Source organism: Calypte anna, chromosome 3 (assembly GCF_003957555.1).
Source record: "Calypte anna isolate BGI_N300 chromosome 3, bCalAnn1_v1.p, whole genome shotgun sequence".
NCBI lineage: Eukaryota > Metazoa > Chordata > Aves > Apodiformes > Trochilidae > Calypte > Calypte anna.
Window position 1 is genome coordinate 19,243,072 of NC_044246.1, and position 25,544 is coordinate 19,268,615.

Sequence of the window (25,544 nt, forward strand, 5' to 3'; positions counted from 1 at the left end):
GAAAAAAGTTTGACTCTATTTCCCCAACCATTTCTCATTCTTTCAGTTTTTCATTCTTCATCTGTTTTTCATCCCCCTTTGGGGCCATTTTGGAAAGCAAACTTTGCAGCCTGTTATGTGCTTCTGGGAGCACTGTTTTATGAACAGGGATCAACAGAATTGCACAATGTAAGATCAAACATCAGCGCAGGGAACACTGACAGGTAACACCTGGCCAGATGTTTCAGACTGTGGAGGCTTCAGTTCAAGTATGTTACTGCGGTACATATTGAGCACCTTGAATCTGTCAGGTTGTGCTCTGCTGGTTGTGAGCAAGATAACTGGCAAACCATTGGAATCAATCAGGTTGGCAGGGTTAGCAGCTACCATTCATCAACAGGGGGTAGAACTTACAGCTCTGGACCTACCCTAAGATATTTTGTGCTTTGTAGCCAGGTGTCTGTGCTCCTCTCCAAGGCTATATATTCTTTATCCATTAATCTCACCTGTCCTTCTTTATTACAAGAGCATAGATGGCAGATGTTAGGAAATGAATCCCTGACTTTGGTGGTAATAATAAACAGCTCATTTGTAATGTGCCCTTCAGACAGTCTCCATTGTTTGAATTTTGGAAGCACTCAAAAAATATTAACGCTGTAAGTTTACCATATTGGGCAACTTGCTTCTTGAGGCCCTTCCACATCATGTGTTTGAAAAGTCATAAATCTTCTTTTGTTTGCCATAAGCAAAACAGAAAGCTCCTAGTGACCTTTTATTCTTCTCTGCAAAAAATATGACATAGATTAACTTCAGAAACATATGGCTTGTCTGTTCTTATTCCAAAAGGTTGAGGAATACTGCTCTGGATTTAGTTCATTATTAAAGTAGCATTAGGGTCTGGGTGTTTTAAGTGGATGAATGTAGACACCGAAGGCTGTGTTTTAATTTTACTGGTTCCCCTACTAAAGAAATTACTGTTTTCTTTTGACAGGTGGAGCCAACATTTCCACTGCAAATAATGCATCCTGTATTTTTTCTCATGGCATTCAGTTCATTGAAAAAAACTTCCCTGGTGCATTCTCCCGGTTCACAGTCGATTTCCTAATCCTCTATGCTTTTCTACCAGGACTTGCCCTTGTAGCAATTCTGAGCTTCAAAATAAGAGAGACAATTATTGGCAGGCAATAAAAAAGTAGCAAGTGAACAATGTGTAATACCACACTTTTAACTTTATTAAGGTTGAAGGCTTAAATTGTTCGATTTTACAGTTTTAGTGATTATACATAAACACAGTCATCTTCTCACTTTTGGCTTTAGCATCTTGAAAAACAATGTTCTTTAAGAGGAGTGTAAAGGGCTTTCTGCTTTTGGTATTCCCACCCCACTCCCAAGTCAGCCATAATCACCAGAATTACACGTTTTGAAGGACTTTCTGAAGCTAAGTTAGCTGTCACTGACAATTTTTCACAAGTAGCAATGATGCTATAATTTTTTCCCCGCAATTTAGTTTTTTAACCATGACCAATAAGCAGTGGTATGACTGCTAGTAAATCTTGTTCCTACAACTATATTTAAGTCCTATGGTTTGTTTTGATACTGTTTTGGGGCTTTATAGGAACAGAACAAACGAAATACATGTAAATAATTACAAGAATCAAGAGATCATTCCACTTTAATCTTAGCATACTATACGATCAATAAGTACAGGGTCTGTAAGCAATACGAGAGTTACCCAACATGTTTCTGTCTTGTAAATAATAAATCAGAGAAGACAGTTATTTACATCTCTTTTCTTTTCATTATCAAGTTCTAAATCTTGTTTTGGAAGCAGTCTGTGAATAAGAACATATTTTTGGTTGTTAATAAAATATCAACTTAACAAAGGAAAAAAATATTCCAGTTTTATAAAAAAAATATAACAATTATACCAGTTCTTGGAAGTAATGTTGTTTGCATCTGTAGAAATTGTTCTTACAGGCTCACTAACATACCAAAGAGTCTTAATTTATCTATTTAATAAAAATAGTTACCTTTCAAAATTGAAACCCTACCAGACACAGAATTTCTAGATTTTGTAATTTACTTCCCATGTTCAGTTAACAAATTATTTATTACAGAGGGATTGCTAAAGACTTCTTTGAGGAGGTAAGTCATTTGTATCTTGACATTCCATAGTAATATAATTAGTTTAATATTATGGTTTTGAGATGATGGACTTTGTAACGAAGACTTTGAAACTGAGTTAATGCCAAGTTCTCCACTTAAGTGTGAGGCAGTTTTTTTCTAATATCTTTCTGTATAATATTCTGAGATACAAGTGTTACATCAGAAAACCATTTGGTGAACAACTATGTTAAAAATACCAAATAACTTTAAAGAGCTGAACAGACAGAACATTAGTTTGTCTTTCCCATTTTTATGTGCAGGCAGGGTTGTTCTTCAGGAAACATTCTTACCATCTGGTCTGCCAAGTGACTCTTCAGACATTTACTGTCTGACAAGTCTTAGCTCTCAGGAAATACCTCTGACTTTTATCTACATCTTGTCTTGCTTATTCTCAAAACACTCAGGCCACCTCATAATGCTGAAGGTGTCCATGGACAAAAAGCTGTACCTAGTTCAGGCTCACATTTCAGCAGCTTAGGCTGCATGTCAATCAATTACACTTTCACCACTAACCAAATATCTGTCAGCCTGATGAGACTGACTTCCTAGGATCTGAATATTTGGCAGAAATGCCATCTTCTGAATTCTCTGCAAAGTTGTTATAACATCATATACTGCAAGAAATCACTCCTGTATTAAACTATATGATACTGTGATAAAGATCAAGCAAACTTCTGAATTTAGACCAGGTCTATCCTGGTGTCAATTCCACCTAATTCTGCCAGGTTTGGGGGAACTGTTCTATTAAAATAGGTCAAACAATTATGCAAATACATTCTTAATCTTTGCTTTTGAGTTACATATGCAGAGGACAAGGAAAAGATGCCTAGCATACCTTATTATGCAGTTTCATATTTTGGATATGAAAACTTTTTTATATTTATATACATATTTAGGGTGTAAGAATTAAAAAAAGTACATCAAATAATGTGTTGTAATTTATAAAATAGATAGAACTGACTAAAGCCAGTTTTCATTTTCAAACCTATCTCTGAATAATCTAAAATTCCTTTCTCCCCACTCTCTAAAACTGTGTCAGTACCAAGATATACTTAAAATCTGAACTGAATGAATAAACTGCTGTTTTTATTAAAAACAGTATCAGGAATACTTAATAAATATTAATTTTTGATATTGTATTTTGTCAGCTGTGTTGGCTTAAATTGCTAGTAAAATGATAAAACAAATAAATAATTTTGTAAATATTAAACTGAAGACACCTATAGCAGTTCAGTCAGGGTCAAAATCCATTTCTTTCCAGGATCTAGAGGCATTTTTTTTATAGTGTTCAAGCTCCTAAAACAGAAACATAAATATATATTAATCTAATCACATTATTAAAAGATGGAAGATATTTACATTATTTACCTTACCCACCTAAGCATTTAAAGCATTTACAAACATTTTTCTCTAAAAAATAAAGAAATATCTCTGACATTTTATTCTAGCAAACTTAAAGTTCTACAAATATTACCCTATTTGCTCTCACAGAGGGAGCTGGGTTTTATTTATTTAGGCCTCGATACTTGCTTTCTAAGGTGGAAGAAATTTTGGGTGGGGTCTTAAAAACTCAGTTTGAGAAATCAGGCTCCCTATAAACACAGGGAAATACAAAACTACCTGTGTTTTAAAAACAGAAATCAGAATCACCCAACAGAAACTACTGTTTCACATCCATGAAGTCAGGGCCCTTCAAAATCAAAAGGGACTGGTAATTGCTTAAGATTGCAGAAAAAAAACAAACTAAAAGAACAAAGCTTTTTGTTGTTGTTGTTGTTGGTTGGTTGATTAGTTGGTTGGTTTTTGTTTTTTAAGCACAGAACTGAAATGAACTTCTGTAAGCTTATACACTGCCAGTGATGATAACCTGAAGGGAGCTGACAGAGGACCTGAGACCCCTGCAGAACACAGGCTTGTCCAGAAAGCAAAAATACATTTTAGAGCAATGCAGTTCAATGGGTGTTCAGGAAATGGACACGGCGTGGCACAGAATCACAGTAAGTGAGAGGTTGGAAGGGACCTGGAGAGATCATCAAGCTCAACCCCCCCACCAGAGCAGGGTCACCCACAGGAGGTCATGAAGGAACCTGTCCAGGTGGGCTTTGAATGTCTCCAGAGAAGGAGACTCCACAACCTCCCTGGGCAGCCTGTGCCAGGGCTCTGTCACCCTCACAGTGCAAAATGTCTCCACTCTGTTCAACCCATGGTAGGGGGGATTTGTGGAAATAGGATGCATCATTGCTTGAGGCTTTTCAGAAGGGTATTGCTGAGGACAGACAGTGAGACAGGGATGTGCTTTGACTTCAGTTTCTCAATGAGTAGTTTAAAATACTCTTTCAGGTCCTACTGTTTAGTAGATTTAAAAGTTTAGATTATTAAAAGAAAACAGAGGCTCAGTTGTGGGGGCATAAATGCTGCTCACCATGTCTGTAAGATGAGGCAATTACATAATGCTACACTTGACATCTGCTGAGTACAAGCATGGCAGAAACAACTTTGTTTCAGTCAAAAGTGCTACTGGGAATTTTGAAACCTATACTACAAGGCTCTAGAAACATCAATTTTATCTTCTGAATTTTATGTAGTGGTGTATACAGTTGGGAATTATTTCAGAGGACTTTTCCAGCAAAAGTTAGTTTAGAAAGCACTATGATTGGTTTTTTTTTTGTTTGTTTGTTTGTTTTTTTCATTTAAGAATAGAGCAGCTTCCAAATTATTTGCAGGAAGCTGATACTGTAGTGAGGGACTGAGACTTCACCATGTACTTTGCAATACAAAAAGGTCATCAGATCTATCTTGGATCAGGAAAAGAGGTGGACATAAACCAGTGATTAGTGTAAATGTAGCAAAGACCCTCAAAAGTGGCCATGTGTTTTTTGATTGCTATTCTGATTTAATACAATGGACTTAGAGTAAAGGAGGTTTCACTGTAGGTATATAGATACCAGAACAGACTTAAGTAAATCAATACCTGGTGGACTTATCAGGAATATTCATTATCAATCCAAAACAAGGGAGGAGGAAGTAAATAAAGGACAGAGCAACAAAGAAATCATAATCAGAAAACTGCATGGAAGTAAGAAATGGAATTTGCTCTTCTCTAGAAGATCACATCAGCTTTGGCAGCAGTGCAAAATTTTCAGAAAACACTGCAAATTTATGAGCAGTAAGAGGATTTTTAATTAGAGCATATTCTTCATGTTGCTTGCAGGAGTCTAGTTTGACAGGTAAGTAAGAAACTCCTAGATGACTGACACAGAACACATTATGTCTAGCCTAAATCTTGTTAGTTGCATTACTAAATACAACTTGAGTGCTACCTAACTCTTCTATCTCTAAATGCCAGTCTTTACTCAGTATTTTCACTCCCTCATTATTAATATAAAATAATTATGATCTTGGAACATACTGAACTGTTGGAAATTTGCCCAGTTAGGAATAGAAAGAATACTCTGTTATTTTAAGAAGCACATGTAACCTGATTTCTGCTAAGTAAATAATTTAAGTTCTAACAGCTTTGTCACTGGCTACAGGAAGGGCTTAAATTAGACAATGAAGTTTTACCTAGAAAGACAATGGTGTCTGTGGGTCATGTCTATAGGTGTTGCCTGAATAATCAGTCTTACAGATTAGTATCTGGGTAAACTGTTTCAATGAAGAGGTAGATAATTTAGCAGAATTTATTTTGCTGTAATTTTAGATAGGCAGAAGGCATTCAATATAAAGTAAATTCAAAACAATACAGAAATGCCAAATATCAAAAACCCTGTATATTAAATCTATACAGCTCTGCAGAAGAAAATGATAAATATTTATTTTGGAGATAATTAGGGCAAGATTAATACTTAATAAGAAATCAAAGAGAAAACAAAAAAGAGGGATTAAATGTGAGGATATTTAAAAAAAGAAAAAATTAAGATATTCACTGATTCAGGAGCAAAAATGATGTCAACAAACTACTCTTCCTTAGTTTTCATGTAAAATAGAATAAATCCTCCTCAGTCAGAAACATAATAGAATAATACAGCTTAAAGATCACTCCAGAGGCCCTTCTGAAAGATGTTATCTTCCTGATCATGAAGTCCTGTATTACAAACATAAGCAGAATGCTGGAATATGCTGTAACTATGCAACCAGCTAAGAGATCCTTCTCCAAACTGAAAAGAGATTTTCAAAAGAATGTATCTCAAAGTACTCCAAAATGTCCATGCTAGCATTGTGCTCCCTTTGTTTTCTGGGTATCAAGTGTTGTGGGGTGCACAGATAAGATTTAGACAATTAGCAACAGCAATTTAAATATACTTTCGATATGCTCTGAGTGCTTTAAACTTTATTAGTGCTAGCAACTTGTCCTAGATGCCTCTACATGGGCATAAAGTGGATTTTAAGTTTGTTTTTTTGTTTGTTTGTTTGTTTGTTTTTTAGTCTTAATGCTTCTGTGCTTCTGTGTTTCTATAAATTCTTCATCTGTCAAATGGAAAAGATCATACCTAATCTCATAAAGAGACTGGTAAGAAAGACTAAACTGATGTTTGTGAGGCACTCAGATAAGATAACATTACAACACATTCTCAGAGAAAAAAAAAAACTTTTGTGTTCACTGAAGTGCCTGAATGGCAGGTTGAGAAATAAGGTACACAAAGAATAAGGATGATGAAAAGAAATACTGAACAATTGAATTGAGACATTAGCAAAATAGAACATGATCATGTAATTAAAGACAATACTATTGTATCTACAAACAAGGAGGAAAAATTAAGATTGTAGGAAAAGCCTTGTTGCATTCCCTCAGTTCTCAGGGAATGACAAGACTTGCTTTTTCATACGGTTTTGTACTGAAAGTGCCCTCAACCTGGAACAGGGTGAAAATAACCAAGTTTTGAAACAAGGATTAAAAATCTTAAGTACCAAACTTCAGTAGGAAATTTAATAACAGTGCTCTAATAATAATCTTTAGGTTGGTTTAAAAAAAAATAAATTCAGATGTGTTTTCATATGAAAACAAGAAAATTTATTCTTGGCAGCTGAGTAAACATAGTTAACTTTTCCTCCAAAATACAAAGACTGGCTCTTATCCTCCTCTGGAGAAGACAGAAGATGCTACTGCTCAGTGTACCCCTGGTAAGGTGCCTGCCATACTTCTCTGCTCAGTAACATGGGTTGGACCAAGGATGTTCATCACACAATATGCCAGCTTTTCATTTTGCTGAATGAGATTGTCCCCTGGAGTTAAATATGGCCATGACAGAGAAGCATACAGGAAAAATACAGATCCCATTCTGTTGGCTAACACAATCCCAATCAATCAGACAGCTGCAGATCTGACACCGAGATGACTTTGATTTGTGACTGACATTGTTAATTAGATGACTTCTATTTTAGAAGAAATCGAACTGTACTTCCTTGTGAGATGCTGTAGAAGCTCCCCTTCTAAGAATTTTTAAATTCTTAACACAGATCTGTTCACTGACATCTGCTTCCATTACACCAAATGGTACCAAGTATCTCCCTTTTGGTTTTTTAGCATACCTTATAGCATTAGGCTTCAGCTAAAACTGGCACCTGTCCCTAAAGTAATATCTTTGTGTAACAAGGACAAGTCAGCATGCACTTTGGCACTTGTGACACTGACTTAAAGTGCCTGATTGGGAGGTTATCCCATTCTTTGAGCTCAAGGTTAGCTTTATCACTTGCTTCAATGAATGAAGCTGCAGTAAAATGTCCACTACTTTGAGTATTAGCAGTACAAGGCATAACGCTAAGACATGAAACCAACAACCAACCATTGAAAATAAATCTAGAATATGAATTCTGTGCAGAATGCATTTCTAGAGGAAACAAAACACACAACAAATGACCCCATCTATCATCTCACTGTCTCAAACGTTTAGAAGGAACTAGACCAGGTTATCATGCACTTGAAGATGTCACAGATGCAAGTGGTATGTTCGCAGATCTAATCAAATCTTATTTTAAGAGATCCCACTCTCATTCAAGTTACATGTGTACCTAAAATTAAATTAAAGTAGCAGAGAAATGCAGAGGAATGGATGACAGGTTTGCCATCTTGTTTAAGTGGGCTGTAGAATTAGTTAACAGCAAGCTACACATTTAAGGCCCAATAAATAGGCAAACTTAATGTTCTTTAATCTTGAAAGCCCTGCAAAGAGCACAAAATTCTAGTCATTCCCAGAAAGAATCTGCTAGTTGAGAAATAACACCAAAGTTGTAAATTCCAAAAGGTGTCTGGTACTGTATTCTCCCTCTCAGAGCTTAATTCCAGAGAATTAGAAGGCAGTATTTGATATCAAGTTGCACACTGCATGTCTGTGTAAGAACTAGGAAAAAAATTCTGAAAGAACATAGCTGAGAGAGAAGTGCTCTACCTTGAACAAAAGCCTAGTAAGGAAAAGATCTAGGAACAGAGTAGTAGGTCTCACTGTTAACTCTAAAAATACTAAAGAAGCAATATAATCAAGAAAACATACTTATGACAGCTTGCTGATGAGCTGGACTCTTTAACTTCTACATCCAAAAAGCATAGCAAGTAAATACTGACAGCTTGTACATGGGAGTGAGCCAGGCACTTTCTTCTTTCTATACTTTTTTTTTTTTTGAAAACTGTTTTCTAATTTTAACTCCAGAATTTAACCTTTTACTCTGCTAGACTGTATAAACCCCAGTTACAGACAAACCCTTCAGCCAAGGTTACAAGGTTACAAAGTTGGAATTGATTTAATGTAACTTTGTACTGCCACAGTTATCCATAAATTTATTCCAGTACTATTGAGCTGTCCTGACCAAGACTGCACTGTCAGCCAGGGATGCCAGTTCTATCAGACCCGCATTTTGTTTATGTTGCAAAGTTTTTGTGTTTACTTTTCCTATAAAGCTTATCTTTGAGATAAACAAGAATGCTGGTTATCACCTAGAGCCCAAACTGGCACATTAATTAACTGAAAGTAACCAAGAAAAATTATTACATGCACTTAAATGATTTTAAGATATTGCCTGGTCACAGGCAATTTTCATTATGTCCTGTAATTTAATTAGCAACATGTTGCATATTAAACATCTTAATACACTGTTCTTTCTGCACACGAGGTATCATGAGACTCTATACAGAATGTCAGATTTAAACTGCATTTAAAATACGATTTTTGTGCCACTTTTCATATAACTGGGAAATCCAAAAACAGTTCCAAGAATCACTGCTACTACAGAGTTATTTTCTTTTAGATGTATATTGCTATTTTAGTGCATTTCAATTTGAATGAAATTCTCAGAGTATAAAACATTTTAAAGATGTGCAAATAATCTTGTAATAATTTAACTTCATGATAGAGAAGTTTAAGAAATAGCTGAAGATAAAAGAAGTAATTTTCTCTTTAATGCTCAAATTACTTGTAGAAGTCCAACTAAAAGAATCTACACTGGTTTTGCAATGCCCTTGAACAGATTAAGATTCTAAAAGCCTGTCTCTTTTGTTTAAAACCAGACAATAATTTCCTGTATGATTTAATCAACACACGCCAGTATCTTCTTTTGCAAGACAAGAATTATCTGAAAATAACAAACCTACTACTCCATATAGTTATTTTGAGATATACAGATGTACTGAGTACCAGATTACTTTATAAATTGCAAAAGCAATGGGCTTTACAAATTTTAATGATTTCTAAGACTGCTCTTGATGTAACACAAATTCAGAACTGATGCCTACATTAACAGGATATTACAGGTAATGTGCAAGTTCAAAGGCTGTAGGGGATTCTTGAAATTGCTTTATTCTTTTATATTATTAATGTGTTTCTTTGGATCAGGTAACTACAAGGTTTACTGCCTTATGCAGTCTAACAAAATTCTACAAAAACATGATAGCAGTAATAATATAATCCTTTGTCTTCCTTTTACAAGCATGCAAAAAGTTGCCAGGGTATTTTAGGGTTAGTTGAGATTCACTGGTGTGCAATTCAATAAAACTGCCTTTCATCTTAAAAGTGGGGGTCCATAAAGTCATGTGAGATGCAATGAGTCATCTTAAAGCACTGTCAGAAAAACCTCCTTTATTCACAGTAATTGGTCCAGAAAGATGTTAAATAGTGTTCAAATGGCCCCCCAGAAGCTGTGAGAATAGACTGGAATGGTTCTCAGTCATTCTAGAACTTTCTGTTGGTGAAACAAATGAACCTATATGAACTAGTTTCCAGAATAAGCATGATACTTCTTCCAAACAAAGAAAAATACACAATTGTTGGGTTGATTCTAACAAGCCCATATCTATGATACCAATGAAGACTACAGGCAGTATTTCTACTCGCATGATGTTATACACCAGTATCTATAGGGCAATTTTCTAAGCATCTAGTTTGCCACAGAATTTTTAAATAAAATTAATCCACAACAAATGCAGGGAAATGCAGAAAGACTCCAAAATGAATAAGAAATAATCAAAGACCTTTTCCTCACTAAAGGCCTTTGCTGTAATTCATGGCTTAAGCCTGAATTGGAACATGGAATGTACATAAAAATGTACGTAAAATGTACATAGCCTACAAACTTGAGTCAGAAACATTACAATATCAGTAACTTTTCAATTTTCAGAGTGTTTTGAAGGTGTAAGACAAAAATTAAAAAAACAGCCCCACCCCAAACCTTGATATTTCTAGACTTCCTGCCAGTCAGCACCCAAATGAGAGTACAGGGTGCAGAAATTAAGAAATTACTGCCAAGAAATATTGAAACAAAGCTGTGAAGCTTTTTCTGGTGAAGTAATTCTAGAAGACTGCAAACAGAAAAATTTGAATTGTTCTTTTCTAAAGAAACCACAGAGCCAAAACTTTGAGAGCTAACAATGCTCCACTTGCTTAATGTCTATCAATGAGAACACCACCCCAAATGCTATTTAATTTGAAGTTATTTAAAGGCAAAAAGAGGGCTACAAGCATATTCTACAATTCATTCAGCAATGCTCATGGTTCTGCAATACCCAACTATAAACAGCAACTGAAGAGCAATCACATACCTGGTTTTTCTGGGCTCTCATGACATCAACTTCATACTCAGTGTATTGTAAATCCTGTGCAGGGTCCTTGGTATCTTGTAAATCACACAAGCTCTAAAAGAAGAAATGGTAAAACCCCAAATGATAGAATTTATCCTCTGTTCTTTTAACAACATCAAAAAAGCCATTCTGTGTATCTCATGGAAGTATTTGCTTTTAATAAAAATATATTAAACCCCTGCATTTATGGAAGAATTTTGCACTATAGGACACATATTAGATAAAATATATTATACAGAATCTTAGATTGGTAAAATGATGAAAAAGTAATAGTTTAGTAAGATCTTGAAGGAAAGAAAATATTCTTATTTGGTGTTTTCTTATTATTCTCTCCTCGAAATGCAAACATCCTTTCTGGCCTGTGACTTTTGGGTTAAGGTTGCTCTTGATAGATATTGAAATAATACTTCTGCTAACTGGAACTGCACTCAAGTAATAAATTTTAAATGGATAAAAGAAATATATAAATAAAATAAAGAAAGAAAACCATCAAATAAGATTTTTTTTAAAAAAATGTCTTGCAGATTTCTCCTTACTCAGAACAAATGGAAAGAAGCAAATGATGGAACAAAATATAATAGAATTATAAGTATTATTAGATGAGATGATGAAAAAAAGAAATTGGCAATGCATAAAAATAGATGTAAATTTTAAAGCATATTCTGGAACCAAAACAGAAGACTAGGAGTCTATTTGGCAAATCTGTAATTAGACTGATGCCTTAGAACACTAACAAAGCTTGCAAGGTGACAAATGTATTGATTTCTCCAGCTGTTTCATTACAGGGAGCTGGGGAAGGTTTGATTATTGTTTTTTAAAAGGCTGAGAGCAAAATTTACATGAAAAGTAAGAGTCCTGTTTGTCTTCTGAAAAGCAAAGTTTAGTCTTTGTCACGTTGGGGCATACTGAACTGAGAACTGCATCTTCATGGTAATTTCTTTTGGTCACAAACCACCTGAAATAATTTGTAGGCATTGCTATGTGGCAGTCAAGTGAGCAGGAAATGGTGAATTCAGACTCCTTCTCACCAAGAATAGAGGTCCATAGTCTGAAAACTAGAAGAAGCCCAGTTTGTACACCATAATACAGGACACAGTTTCATAGCCCTGACTAACTTCCTTGCTTCCCTGGACAAGCTGTAGGACAGGAAAGCTGTAGGACAGGAAATGGACAGGGATAAAAACTGTGATTCAGTCTAGTACAGGAGGAGAAAGCATCAGCCTGCACTTGCTCAGGTCAAATAAGATTACAATTTTTATTTCTTAACACAAGCAATTACTTTTACTGAAAAGTATTTGGAGGCTTGCCTCTTGGGACCAGAAATCTCTGAAATAAGTGCAAGATTTATCACTACATAGGTGCCAAGGGATTCTAATTCCTTTGCAAATCCAAACGCTTCTTATAGGAAAATGACAGATTTTGGCTTGGAATTCTTAACACACTTGCCTCATTCAAAGCCTAATGCCCTAAGAGAGCAAGGATGAGCCAGAAGAGCTCTCATCTCAGAACATCACAGTCTGTTTGGTTTAGGCACAAGGGGATATGGCACCTTATTAAACTCCCAAAATGCTAAGCGTAGCTGGTCACTCAATATAATGAAAAGCAATGCAAAAAACAATTGGGGGGAAAAAAAGCAATTGGAAAAAACAGGGGGTTATATCAATATTTTAATTATCACTAAATGTAAGAAGGTGACTGAAGATGCAGAAGCCAACAATCTAAGCACTACTACATACAAATCTGAATCTTTAAAAATTTATGAATTAAAGAGGTTGGAAGAAACAGAACTGCTAAGTGACACTGACATTCCAATGACTGAAGGACCAAACCTCACAGTGCTATTACTGCTCTTTGATGAGAAAAGCAGCCATGCAGCAGGCACACGTGTAGATACAGACCTTGGGAGGAAATGTTTTCTCAAATACTTTTTTCCACAGTTCCATTGGAGTGTTTGCACGCATCTTTCCAATATCACTGTCAGAGGCAGGTGGTGGTCCTAATGAGTACAGCACAGCACAAAGTAATCAAATTATCAAACAATCTTGGTACATCTCATTTAATATTTTCTCTTCTACAGAGACAACCAGAAACAAGTCTGAACAACCACCGATCTCCTACCACGAAACAGGGTGAGTGGTAATGCATATATTTTTTTTTCAGATCTAAGCTTGTTGGTACTTTATTTTTTGAAGTAGTCCTAATACTTTAGTAAACTACCTAACAAAACTGCACAAATAATTTTCAATATTATAAATACTGAATCCTTATTTTAAACTTTCTAAGCCACTTCCTTCAATAAGCTGTTAAAACTGATGTCGATGTGCTATAACTTAACTTTAGTTTTTACTTGCCTATATATTTTTTTCCATTTTCAAAATCAATTAAGCAAAAAACACAATGAAGAGGAAATGTCCTAACCTATTTGGCTCAGTGAATCCAGGCCTGCTGGTATAAAGAGAGGTTTGCTGTGATCCACTGACACAGACTTGCTAAACAGAAAAAAGAAAATGTATCAAGTGAGCATTTAGAAAGCAACAAAAAATTACTTTATTCTAGCCAAGAGTAGACTGCTGCTTGGCTTTGCACACAAATACACCTAAATAAAAATCTAGTCAGTTCTAGTTGTGACCATGTTTCTAATCCATCAGATTTGGGTTCAAAACCAAGGAGTTAATACTATCCTATGCAGCCAAGACACAAAGTAGAAGTCCATGAACAAGAATCTTTCAGATATCATATTTAAGGAAAAAAGTTTTGGTGATTAAAGTATTTGTTACTAAGTACTTTAGACTATGGGTAAGACATTTAGTAGTTGGACAACAATTATATTACCTTTTATCATAGCCAAAGGCCAAGTGGTTTATAAGAGCACGAGCTTTCAGCAGGAGAGCCTCAGATTTACTGGTAAACTAAATCAATCAGAAAAAAACCCACAGCATTATGATCTTCCATCACAGAAACATGATGTTATGACATCTACAAAGAGGATTTCAGATAGAGCCTGCCTAATTTCTGATCTCAATTAATTTGTTACACACGTACTGATAAATTCTAGAATAAAAATGTCACCCTCCCTTTCCAAAACAAGAGTGTTTGTCACTGAATATATAAAGAAAGATTAAGTGAAGACACAAATTACATTTCTTTTGTCCAAGACTAACTAGTTACTTAAAATTTAAACTATATTAAAATTATCCAGAATACCATGAACATTTAGAAAAGTAATGAGTAATTAAAACTGTTTGCACATCACAAAAACAGCTTGATAGTGGTAGCACTGGTACAGATTTCTCAGAAAGCAGATCCCAGAATATCTTCTTAAACAGCATGTTTATTCCTGTCTAGGGGCTTTTGTATCCTAAGAGAGTCATGCCTTTAAGAAAGAAGTCAGATCCCTACTGTGGGAAATGAAGTTTCTCCCTCTTGTTTCAACAGGAATCAGGATGTAGTAGACAAAGAGTTTTAGGCTGCTAGTTCTTATTTTTTAATTACAATAATGATTAAATACTTTTAAAAATAAAAAAAAATAGATCAAGACAGTTTTATTTTCAGTTAACAAAAGATGAACTTGGGTGTTAAAGTAAAAAAGCTGTACAACATTACATAGATGCAAAAGGACATGTTGAGATTAACAATTTAAAGCAAACATGAGGTGTTTGTTAATCAAAATAAGCCACTACTAAGTCATAATTATTACTTAAATGATGGTTGATTCAGTGAGAACCATCTTCCAAGAGGCAGCTTTTTTGGACTGTGAACCTGAGCATTTATGTTTGCCTTTACTCAGGAGATGATCTGCCAAACTCAAAATCAGTTACCTACTCACATAAATACTTTACTGTCCTCATGGCTGGCAATTTACTCATTACTGTAACAGTTTTTCTCATTACTGTAAGAAAAAAAAGCACAACAAATCCTGCCTTTATTCTTTGACACTATAAGTGTGGTAATTCTGGGAATTATGTAGGGTTTTTTTTCATGAGGTATATCCATCCATCCCCTGCCAATACCTGCAACCTGTTTGTGAGATTGCCCTATGAAGAAAGCTAGTGTAAAACCAAATTAATCTGATTTTCTCTAGGAGTTTTACATTTCTATTTTTTAAAATGCTATTTTGCAACACAAATATGGTTCATCTTCCTTCATTAGAAAGTGAATATACACACCACTAACGATGCTCCATAGTAATGGGAAACAAACCGAAGAGTCTTGCTTATTATTTTCCTCATTTCAGAGTCAAACTCCTGGAAAAGTTGATATTGGAACATATGTGTAAGAAACAAAAAACCCAAAATATTACAGCTAGAACTTTTCATTTTTTGTATAAACTGCAACACACTTGAGCTACAATACCTGAGGCTTCCAGCTGTCAGCATAATTATATCTTAAGACAGAATCAGTATCGGCCTACTCTGAAAAGAAATGTCACAATTTCCCTCTGTTTCTTTTTTACAGAGGAAGCCTAATTCAGGCAATATGTTAGTCCAGAAAAAGTTCCTTAATCAGGAATGTGTGTTCCATTTGCACTTTATTTCACAACATATTAAAAGTTTAGAGGTAGAAATAATGCTTATTAGAATAAGGATTTTTTTCATTTTGTGAAAATATTTAATTTTCAATAAGCCTTTGGGTAATGTTTAAACTCTAAGCACTAATTCTATGAACTGCAAGACTTGAAAGACACATAGAAACCTTTTCATCAATGTTTCTTTAAGGTAAAATCAGATGGCCTTCCCTAGATGAAGTGGGCAAAAGTCTAGACCCAGTGAAGCCTGCAGGAGTCAGTCCCTAGACCCCAGTGGAAATAGACTGTTATTCTGTGCTTAATACATGAGAGACACTGATTTTTAAAGAGCTCATGGCTCAGCATAAAGCCTCAGTATGAAAGAAGGCACAGTAGCTCATTAATGAAGAATTAAGTAATTCAAAAGAGTCAGCCAAGTATCCATGCACTACACTGTAGTGAAATGACACAACCAGGTGTAGTGCAATAAGGCAACCAGGTGCCACTAGTTCCCAGGGAGTGGCATGAGCTTGTATTAAGCCCACCTGTGCCTGATTAAGGCAGGCCCTAATCCTGCTCCTGCGCAGGATTGACAGTGTGCCTTCCAGAATGCTCTTAGATGCAAAGGGTTTTTTCATCATAGAAGGCTGACAGGCCTTGTACTGTTCTTTGAATTTTTACTGCTTTATTACCAAGATTTTAGTATATAGACTCTTTACCAGGAATCTTTTAGTTATTAGAAAAATATATTTAGTATTACTTACATGAAAAACATCATATTTGCTTCCTATTATCACCAAGGGTATCGGAAAAGGGTCAACTAACTCATAATCCTATTAAACAGATAGATGACAGTTAATCAGTGTAAACAAACTGTGAAAGATTCTGACTGTTAGGACAACAGAAAGGGCTTAAAATTAATTCACAGAAGACAAGGTCTGTTTTTTTCAAAACCAGAAGCTAGATGAATTTTATTGCAATATCCATAACATATTCTACAGTTTTCTCCTTTTCTTCATAAATGGTCAGGAAATAACCCCCCTCAGCTGGCAAAACCCTTACTGGAATAAAAGGGCTCTTACACTACATATTCTGGTTCCAACATGAAAGGAAGGGAAGAGTGGAAAAACTCCATATAGTGAAAGAACAACTGCCAGACTGGATTAGTAAACCTGGCTCTTTGACACATCCCACCTGCTTGCATCATATCCAAAATAATATGGACAAAAGCTCAAGAAAAATGAGCTGAATGATTTGCTTTTGTCACACATCTGCCCTCCCCACATCACATTTTCAAAACTCCTAAAAAATCTTTCATGTGATTTTCAAATGTTTGATACCAGCTGAAAGAGGAAATGTTACCTGACTATGAAAATGTAAATCAAAATCAGTGGACAACTGGGAGAACAGATTTAACTTCTGATAGAAGGTAATAGATTACAATAATTTTGAAGTTCTCCAGAAGGTTTTCCTGTAGTCCATATGAAATCAGACAATCCCCTTAAGTGTTCAGGCAATTATTTAGCCAAGCTGCCTTGGTTGTAGCATAGTGGGAGAGAGATGTGTTGTAGCAGAGGTTGTCCTAACACTTCCCCTCTAAAGCTGGTTATATCATGTACAGTTAAATAACAGTCAATATATTAGCAAGGAGCTGCACACACAGAAATCCTCTCCTCCAGAGGAAAAATAATGGCTTCACTCATACACTCTCAAGGCAAAAGCTTTGAGCAAAATTATCAAAACTTGTAACTAGACGTACAGAATACAGAACAGAAAGGAAATTAGTTTTATTTTCCTAACTAAGAAAAAATTATTTGGGGATACCATCAGAAGCAATAAAACTGGACTACTGAACATTTAGTCTTTTGACTATGAAATTAATTTTTTACTATGTACTTCTGTACGTGCACCCGGCCTTTTTAAACAAGGTCTGCAATTGATGTATTTATAGTTTGCCATCACATCCAATAATCCCTTATCCATGCCAATGGAATACACCTAATCCTTGGGGAAATAAAAAAACCCAAACCAGCAAGAATCTCATAAATTCCGTTTTATCATAAAATGTTTAGCTATAAAAAGGCAAAAAAAAATTTGCATGAAGTGTAATTTACTTTGACTATAAAGGCATTTCCTCCCATAAAACTGACATGATTTTTTTCTTGAACAATAATGAACATTTAAAAAGAACCAAGAAATAATATAATATTTTGTTTGCATGCTTTCTGATTTTGATAATGAAGGCTGAGCAGAAATTCTAGTTTAGACAGTATAATTGTGTTCCCTGAAGGACAAGTGTAACTATCTTCTTTATAGTTATTGAAAAAAGCTCACAGTTTTCTGTTATGTAAGCCTCTATATGCAACCTTGACACTGTGATTATGACTTACTAAGTGTGCCTCTAGGCATTTTCTTTTTGTGAATTACCTTGGTGAATGATCTAAAAAGTAAATATCTGAAGAATTATCTAAAAGTAAAACACAAAATGATAATCTGGCAGATCTCAAACCCTATACTCTAAATCTTACGAGTGCTGCATATGTTGCTTTCTGAAAAAATTTAAGATACTTTAAAATGTTTGAGCTATATAAGCATTTGCTGTATTGTGGCATTTTATAGCAGTTACAGTAGCTAGATTTATGTGCCAAGTCTTTGAATTGTTGAATACTTATTTATGCATTATATTCCCACAACATTTGCAGAGTTTTAATGCACAATGACTTTTCATTTCTATTGCGCATAATCTAGTTTAGCTTTTCCAGAGATTTAGTTAGCAATTATGTTTAAAGGACTGATGTTAACATTTCTGAAACTTTATAATTTAATTAGTTGTCAGATTATCAAAAGGAATTGAGTTTGTGATAGACATTTAAATAAATGCAAAGTATATAGTCATGTTGATGGCTGTTATAACTATATTCTTCGCTTAAATTTGTACCTTCAGCTAGTCTCTTGCTGGATGACTTTTGTACATTCTAGTTTTCATCTTCATTTTAAAAAGATGAGGGGGGAAAAAAGCAAACTGCTATTCTAAAACTCTTTCTTTTGACTGGTGTAACATGCCATAACAATCACATTAGATATCTAACAAAAAGATATAAGAAACCTTCTTTCCTTGTTTCTGCTCTTATTGAATTTTTATTAAATTGCTATAATTTTCCAGTGAACAGGTTCATCTACATCAAATGGATTTTCAGTCATGCATAAAAAAATCTAAAAGAGTTGTTTATGATTTTCAAAAGCATTATCTTTAACTGTATAAAGGCCTGTGACATCTGGAGAAAATATTAGAAGTAACTTACTGGGTGATCCCTCTGAAGACTGTTCCGCATTCTCTGTTTAATTTCAGTAGCTACTTTAGGATTTGTTTTTTCTAGTTTGGTCAAAATTTTGTTCACATGACTCCTGGTGACCTGCAGAAGTTTTTCCATAGTAGTCCAGAGTTCATTAGGTTTGGACAAATCCAATACAAGAACTACAGCAAATGACCTATTAAAAAGACATTTGATCAAGTCTTTAGCACATTTAGACAATTAACATTTTCATATACAACCACATTTGTAGTACAAATGGTGACAGCAACAACTGTGACAACACAAATGCTAAGATAGGATTAAATGTGACAACAAAAGGAGACAGCTCTTTTAAGGATATGCTAAGCTCTAAGAAACCTTTCCATTGTTTCTTCTGTCCCTTCAGAACTAAAACCTTGGCAACTTTCTATTGGAGGTTTTGGGGGATTGTATACGTATCAAACTTGGTTTCTGGAGACTTTGTTTCACAGGAGTAAACTACACAAACACCTTGAGCCCATATAGAGCTCACTCTTCCTCTGTGACTGGGCACTTCTACTAATACCTATCCCTGACATTGCATAGCTTCACAGCCCCAGGTGAAGCAATGGTAGCAAATGGTTAGGATCTTTCCAAACCATTAACATAATAGAAAGGTATATACTTCTATTTTTCTTTTGTAATATGCAATGGAAAAAAAAGGTTAAGGGAAATATTCTGTGCCACGGACTCTGCTAATTGGATGGAACCTCAAATGAGCATTTGAGAGTCTTCAGGAAGATGAACGGAAGTCGGAGTACTCAAAACATACTTAGCAATTACCAGGCTTTCAAAGGCAGATTTTGATGAAAATATATATATGTTTACATATAAACTCCTCTCCTCCCAAAACTGTAACTACTTTAGAGTGCAACTGTAGAGAAGAATATGGCAAATACATTTGAATGCATGCAATCATTCTTTCATGTTCCATCCCGACTTGGAAAGGAGGTTCCAGACCAGTATTTGAAAGACTAAAAGACAAAGTGAATGTCCAATTTGGCTTTAAAATGCTGAGGGGAAAAAAATCTGGTGCGAAGACTCTTATGAAACTAAGATACAGTTTATAGAACTTTTTTAAAAAGGAAATTGCTTGGCACAGATGAGAAAACCAGATAAAAGCACTTACAATTAAATCTAAATGATAGAATTTTTGGTGTAGTATGTTAAATATTGCCTTATGAACACAAGTGGTCTTAAAGAACAATGTTGGTATCCCACCAAAGAATCTTAACATCACTCATGTTAGGAGATACTTTATCAGTAAAAAGGGAAGACAAGACTGATGGAGGTGTCAATCACTTAAGTTCAATTAAGCAATCATTCAAAATTTTTAGTAACTTCTTTTCCCCAAGCTCTTCTAGAAACCAAAATCTTCACATGCTAGAAGTGTTGCGTTTCTTTTTTACCTCTGTATTAGTGTCTCACTAAATAATGGCATTATCTGAAAAGCCACAACAGTAGCAAATGCACATGATCAAAATCATATCTTTTTTCCCCCCACAGAAGTTAAAGCTCACTACCAAAGAAAGAAAGCAATGGATCAAAGTACAAGATCTATCTTGTGATCCTTATCTCCCTTTTCACTTTCAACTCCATCTTCCCTAACCAGAACTTTAAATGCATTCCCAATCACCTTCTCTTTTATTCATCTAACTCTTCTGCATGCATTTCTTCTTCCTATACTATTCCATCACTATGGATTTTTCTCCCAATTCTCTCTATATTCCCATTTCCTTTAGTTTCCAAATAATTTCAGTAGTTTTAGTCCTTCTCAAAATCTTCCTCTCATCAGATGGTCACTCTGGCAAATAATACAGAGATTTTTTTTCTCTTTTTTTTTGCCTTGTTTTTCACCCTAAAATACTGCCCGTTACAGAGGGGTGCAAAGAAGCCAGATTTTACTTTTGTTTGTCCCAAAGCTGCTTTTTCTGCTTTTTTACTAAGCATAAAGACAATGTCTTTTCTTTCTCTGTATTCCTTGTTCTAACTACTTAAGGTCAACCCATTTCCTTCATGTTGCTGCTTTCTCTTGTTGTCAGAGGTTGCTAAGAACTTGACTTATTAGGAAAGAAGGTCTAGATATTTATTTATGTTTGAAAAAAAGCTGAAATTGACTTAGGAACTGTAATATTGATCACTTACATTATGTTGCTGCTAGTGATTGGTATTCGAATCAGTTCCAGTAATGAGGTTCCACCACCTAGTTCCCAAAAATGAGCTATATCTTTAGGCTGTAAAAAGAGTTTCTTTGTTAGAAATGTGTGCTTCCATGCAGCACTAAAAGATAATCTTCATCAGGTAAACTGGCTTTTCAGGCAAGTCATTCGGAACAAGAGCATATATTATTTCACAAATATTTTCTAAGCAATACCACTGACCACCACCCTCTACCTGGCATATTCAAAAAATCCCATACAACATTTACAGAAGACTCCTGGCACGCCTATAACTGTCCTGATAGATGACTACAGTAAAGTAAAAAAGTCAGGAAGCAGCATGATTAATGAAAAACATTAAAATAATCAAGTTCTCTTCCCTTTTTGTTTATGGCAACTCAAGACTAATGCTTTTTGAGGAGTTTGCGACTGGAAAAGTAATGAATTGCCACCTTTGTGTTTAGTTTCTGGGGAAAGTTTTAAGTGATTTTTATCTTTCAGACAGTCTAATTTTCCACTCCCTGATTCAGTGACAGAAACAGCAATTACCTGCAGAAATAATTATTGCTGCTGGGCAGTGTTGTGCTGTAATTGGAGTGGGTTTGGTATTTCTGGTAATACAATCTGCAGTGCAAAATTTAGTGATATGGGCATATAACCCAAAAATTTAATTATGACTTAACATCCTCCAAGATGACTGCTTCATTCAGAAACCTGGTTGTAAAGAATCTTCATCAATTTATATTAATTTTGCATTTTAAAGACAAAGGCATGCATCTTGTATTAGAGTGAGAAAATAAAATGACGATAGTTTTTATAGATGAATCTTACTGCTTTGTGTTATACTTTGGTCTGTGATCTACTGTGTTTTAGTGAGAGGAGAAAACATGCTACAGATTAAAATAGCTAATTCAAATGAAATTATATTAAAACTCCCTTTTTCTTTCACAAACAAGAACCTACATAAACATAAACATATACAAACATATATTTTGGTTATGTGTTATTACCATATAAAGATATGGTAAACTGTAATTCCTGGATACTCACTGTATTGTGTCTCCTTGCCCTTCTTCCAAAAGTATATTCCAGGGCTAATGTTGGCTTTGGAATCTCTTCCCTGTGCACGGAGAAATAACTTAATTTTGTCCAAATCTTCTAAATACAGAAAACTAATTCTACAGTTACTAAATTATATTTATCAGTCAGTTTGGAACTGGTGTGAGAAACAGCAGTACAGTCTCAGCTGCTAAAGACAGGAGAAGTAGCAGCACCAGTGTGCACAGATGGCCATTCAAGCTCTCTAGTACTGAAGAAGGACTGAAGGGATCAGATAGCAGGGAGCCATGAAGGGAAATAAGTGACAAACCAGTCACAGAAGAAAGATGAATATTAAAAATCATCACACCATATAACTATTTATGTAAAGTTTTAATCCACAGTTGAAAACTACTTCCAAAAATTTAACACATACCTCTCAAGACACCTCAGTATAATAGTGGTCTTTCCCTGGAAATTAAAAACAAAGAACTCTGCTGTACTGTCATTAAAGCATAAACTAAATGAAACTCACTCATTTGACATTCCAATAATGAAGTACTGGAAAATTGTAAACTCATGGAATTGTAACATTACAGTGGAAACTTAGCTCCCAACTTTCTGTCAGAATCAAGGTTACACTACCATTGTTACAATTATAAACGAATAGAGATGACACATAGTAATAGTGTGCTAAAAATAGTCATCAACCTGGCCAAATCTGTTGAACTGTTTAATAGTATTAAATTAATATGTTTATGTATTATTTGGTTTACACTGGAATTAATAATTATTGATGAGATGGAAATACAAATAATGCTTAAAATACAAATAGCCATACAGGAAAATGTCTTTACACTGCTGAAATTCAGACACTGTGCACCATGCCACAGTGAAGGGGCTAGCACTTCCAGTTTACTCCTCTGTCCTTTCCTATCTCAAAAATCAGCAAATTTCAGGTAGAGCTGAAAAATCGTTGCATTTTCTCTGAAAAGGTATTTTAAAAATTGCAGACTAACAGGTTGCACATATTCCAATCCTTCTAAAATAAAAACTGTATTCTGAAAAATATGATTCAGTTGGCCAAAAAGGCAAATATTTCTTTATTTACATTACAGGTAAATGCCAACAGAAATAAAATATGAAATCACTGTTGGCCAACCTTAGGGGGCAATGATTTAAAACAATATTAGGCATCTGTAATCATGAGTTTGCTGTTACTGATAAGGCATGTTTGAACAGGCCAGATATAACACAGACACAATTCAAAGCAGGATGTCAGGGCCTTTATATATATAAAAAAACCCAACTGGTACCAATGCACTTCAATTGGATTGCTACCAGTTAAAACATTTACAAGGAAAAACTGGACCATCTGCTACACGAAATAATTAAAGAGTAGCACAATTTCCAGCAGTTACTGCTACAAAAATTAATGAAGCCAAACCTCAAAGAATTTATCACATAATCAATAACCGTGGTTACAGTTTTGGCTCTCCAAATTATAAACTTGAACTTCTGAACTGTAATAATGTATAATCGGTCCACAGTCTGTGGTATGCCCACACTTAACAGAACCAGAGCATATTTTGTCTTTAGAAAAATGAAGTGGACCTTAATATCTGGCAATATCAAGTGTTTTCCCTGACTCTAACTGTTAGCAATGCACAGAGTCATACAGTATTCAGTTACCCCGTTTTTGTTTCCCATAAATAATATTGATTTTTCCCAAACTTCCAGACGCTTGCCATCGTCATCATCGTTTTCTCTCTTTTCCACTTCAGCTATAGCAAGATCCCATAAAGTATCACTAGTTGGAAACAAAATAAGAACATCGTAAACCAAAAAACAATGGATCCTAGACCATAATTCCTGACAATATTCAAATGAATAAATGAAGGATATCGCTGCTGTTACTATTTCCCATCACATGCCCTCTGCTTGATGGAGTACTTCTGATAAAACCAGGTTAAGAAAAATTCCTCGGGGAACCCCAACAGCCCTTTGTGGCACACACTGAGTGAACAGCAGCTGCGTGGCGGGAAGCTTTGTTCCGAGTGCGTGTGAGGCACCTTTGAGAGGTTTTTAGGGACACTCTGCGGGTCAGGCCGGCGGCCTCTGGAGCAGGGGGGCTCCAGGCGCCGTCATCGCTCATGCGGCTCGGGAGGACTCAGGACGCTCCCCTTGGCGTACCGGGGATGCCACTGCTGGGGCAACCAGGGCCTGTCCTTCTCAGGCTCCCGCAGAGCCACCTGTGGGTCGGGCCGGGTGGGTCAGGCCTCCCCCTTTTCCATGCGGTCCTTAACCCGAGCAACCAACTCCTTGCGCCAAAGGCCAGACTGGGTCCCGCCGAGGCCGAAACGGCTCCTTTAACACCTCCCTCCCTCCGTTTCTCCTCCAGGCTGTTCTCCGCGGTCGCCCACTCCTTCCCCTCGCGGCAGCCGGGACCGAACCCCCTTCACCGAGCTGGGATTCTCCATTACCTGGCCTTGGGCATCGCTCCACGGGGCTCAGGCCTGGCTCTCCGTCGTCATGGGAACCGCGCAGGGAACACTGGGAGCTGTAGTTCTTCGGAAGGGAACAGAGGCCGTTTCACGGTGGTGCCGTGCCAGGACCTCGTCCCGCCTCCCGGCCCGGCCCTGCCGACGGCTGCCATGGTGGGCGCTATGGAGGTGATCACGGCGGTGCTGTTCTCGCCTCAGCCCTCCCCGTGCCGTTGCGCCGTTATCCGGCGGCCTGCGCGGTGCAGGGGCGCCCCCCATAGCCAGCAGCGGGATGGCGGGCGGGAGAGCCTGATGGGTGTTCGCCTTACGGCGGGCTCAGCCGCCTCCTGAGCCGCGGCTGCCGCCGCCACCTTGAGTGAATGCCCGCGGTAGTTCTGCCGAGGGTCCCGCCCGCCCTCGGGGACCCGGAGTTTTTCGTGGGAGCCGCAGCTGCCTCTGCTTTTTGGGTGCAGAAAATGGCGCCCCGCCTTACTACAGGAGTGAGCGGAGAGATGGTGTGAGGGGTGCTGGAGTCGCGGGGTCCTTGGGGGACCTCGACTGCCGCCCTTGCTAAGAGTCAAAATACTTCAGCTGTAGAGAAAGCAAGGGCTGAATAGATAAAAAATGGCCAGAGTCTTTGTTTTACCTTAGCCATAAGCATTGGCTCTCGATAATCTTCTGTTCCCCATGTGGAGTGAAGGAGAAGCCTGAGGTGAGTGCCTTGAAAACGGAACTCCTGTGTGAGAAAATCTTGTTGTTCGTGGGGCATAAACTATTATAAATGTAAACAAATGTAAGATGCCAGGCATGGGCTCGACT

General features: G+C 36.4%; 2 protein-coding genes across 3 annotated transcripts in view; one reads left to right on the top strand and one right to left on the bottom strand.

Annotated features, from left to right (window-relative positions):
* Positions 1–1,232, top strand: part of ABCG5 (ATP binding cassette subfamily G member 5) — a 15,476-nt gene extending 14,244 nt beyond the window's left edge. The window contains exon 13 of the mRNA XM_030446840.1: positions 971–1,232. Within this exon, the coding sequence (XP_030302700.1) occupies positions 971–1,167 (197 nt within the window). The 3' untranslated portion in view covers positions 1,168–1,232. The remainder of the gene's footprint in view (positions 1–970) is intronic.
* Positions 1,193–24,995, bottom strand: DYNC2LI1 (dynein cytoplasmic 2 light intermediate chain 1). Of its 2 annotated transcripts, XM_030446842.1 has the most exons (14): positions 24,726–24,906; positions 23,935–24,052; positions 22,679–22,713; positions 22,255–22,324; positions 21,191–21,279; positions 19,016–19,202; positions 16,478–16,546; positions 15,376–15,453; positions 14,042–14,118; positions 13,628–13,698; positions 13,108–13,205; positions 11,171–11,263; positions 3,366–3,441; positions 1,710–1,811 (listed from the first exon to the last, which is right to left on the bottom strand). In XM_030446842.1, exons 1-13 carry the CDS (start codon positions 24,737–24,739, stop codon positions 3,376–3,378), a joined length of 1,065 nt encoding a protein of 354 aa, XP_030302702.1. In that variant the 5' UTR covers positions 24,740–24,906; the 3' UTR covers positions 1,710–1,811; positions 3,366–3,375. The 2 variants fall into 2 exon arrangements, with proteins under 2 accessions (XP_030302701.1, XP_030302702.1); XM_030446841.1 differs by having other exon boundaries at positions 1,193–3,441; positions 24,726–24,995.
* Positions 24,996–25,544: the final 549 nt, after the last annotated feature.

Excerpts from the sequence above, each read along its gene's own strand:
- DYNC2LI1 (XM_030446841.1), bottom strand. Across the intron at positions 22,714-23,934 it reads TTATGGGAAACAAAAACGGG|GGAAAGACCACTATTATACT; the intron begins GTAACTGAATAC and ends TTTAATTTCCAG. Across the intron at positions 13,699-14,041 it reads GCCTTTGGCTATGATAAAAG|CAAGTCTGTGTCAGTGGATC; the intron begins GTAATATAATTG and ends TTTTCTGTTTAG.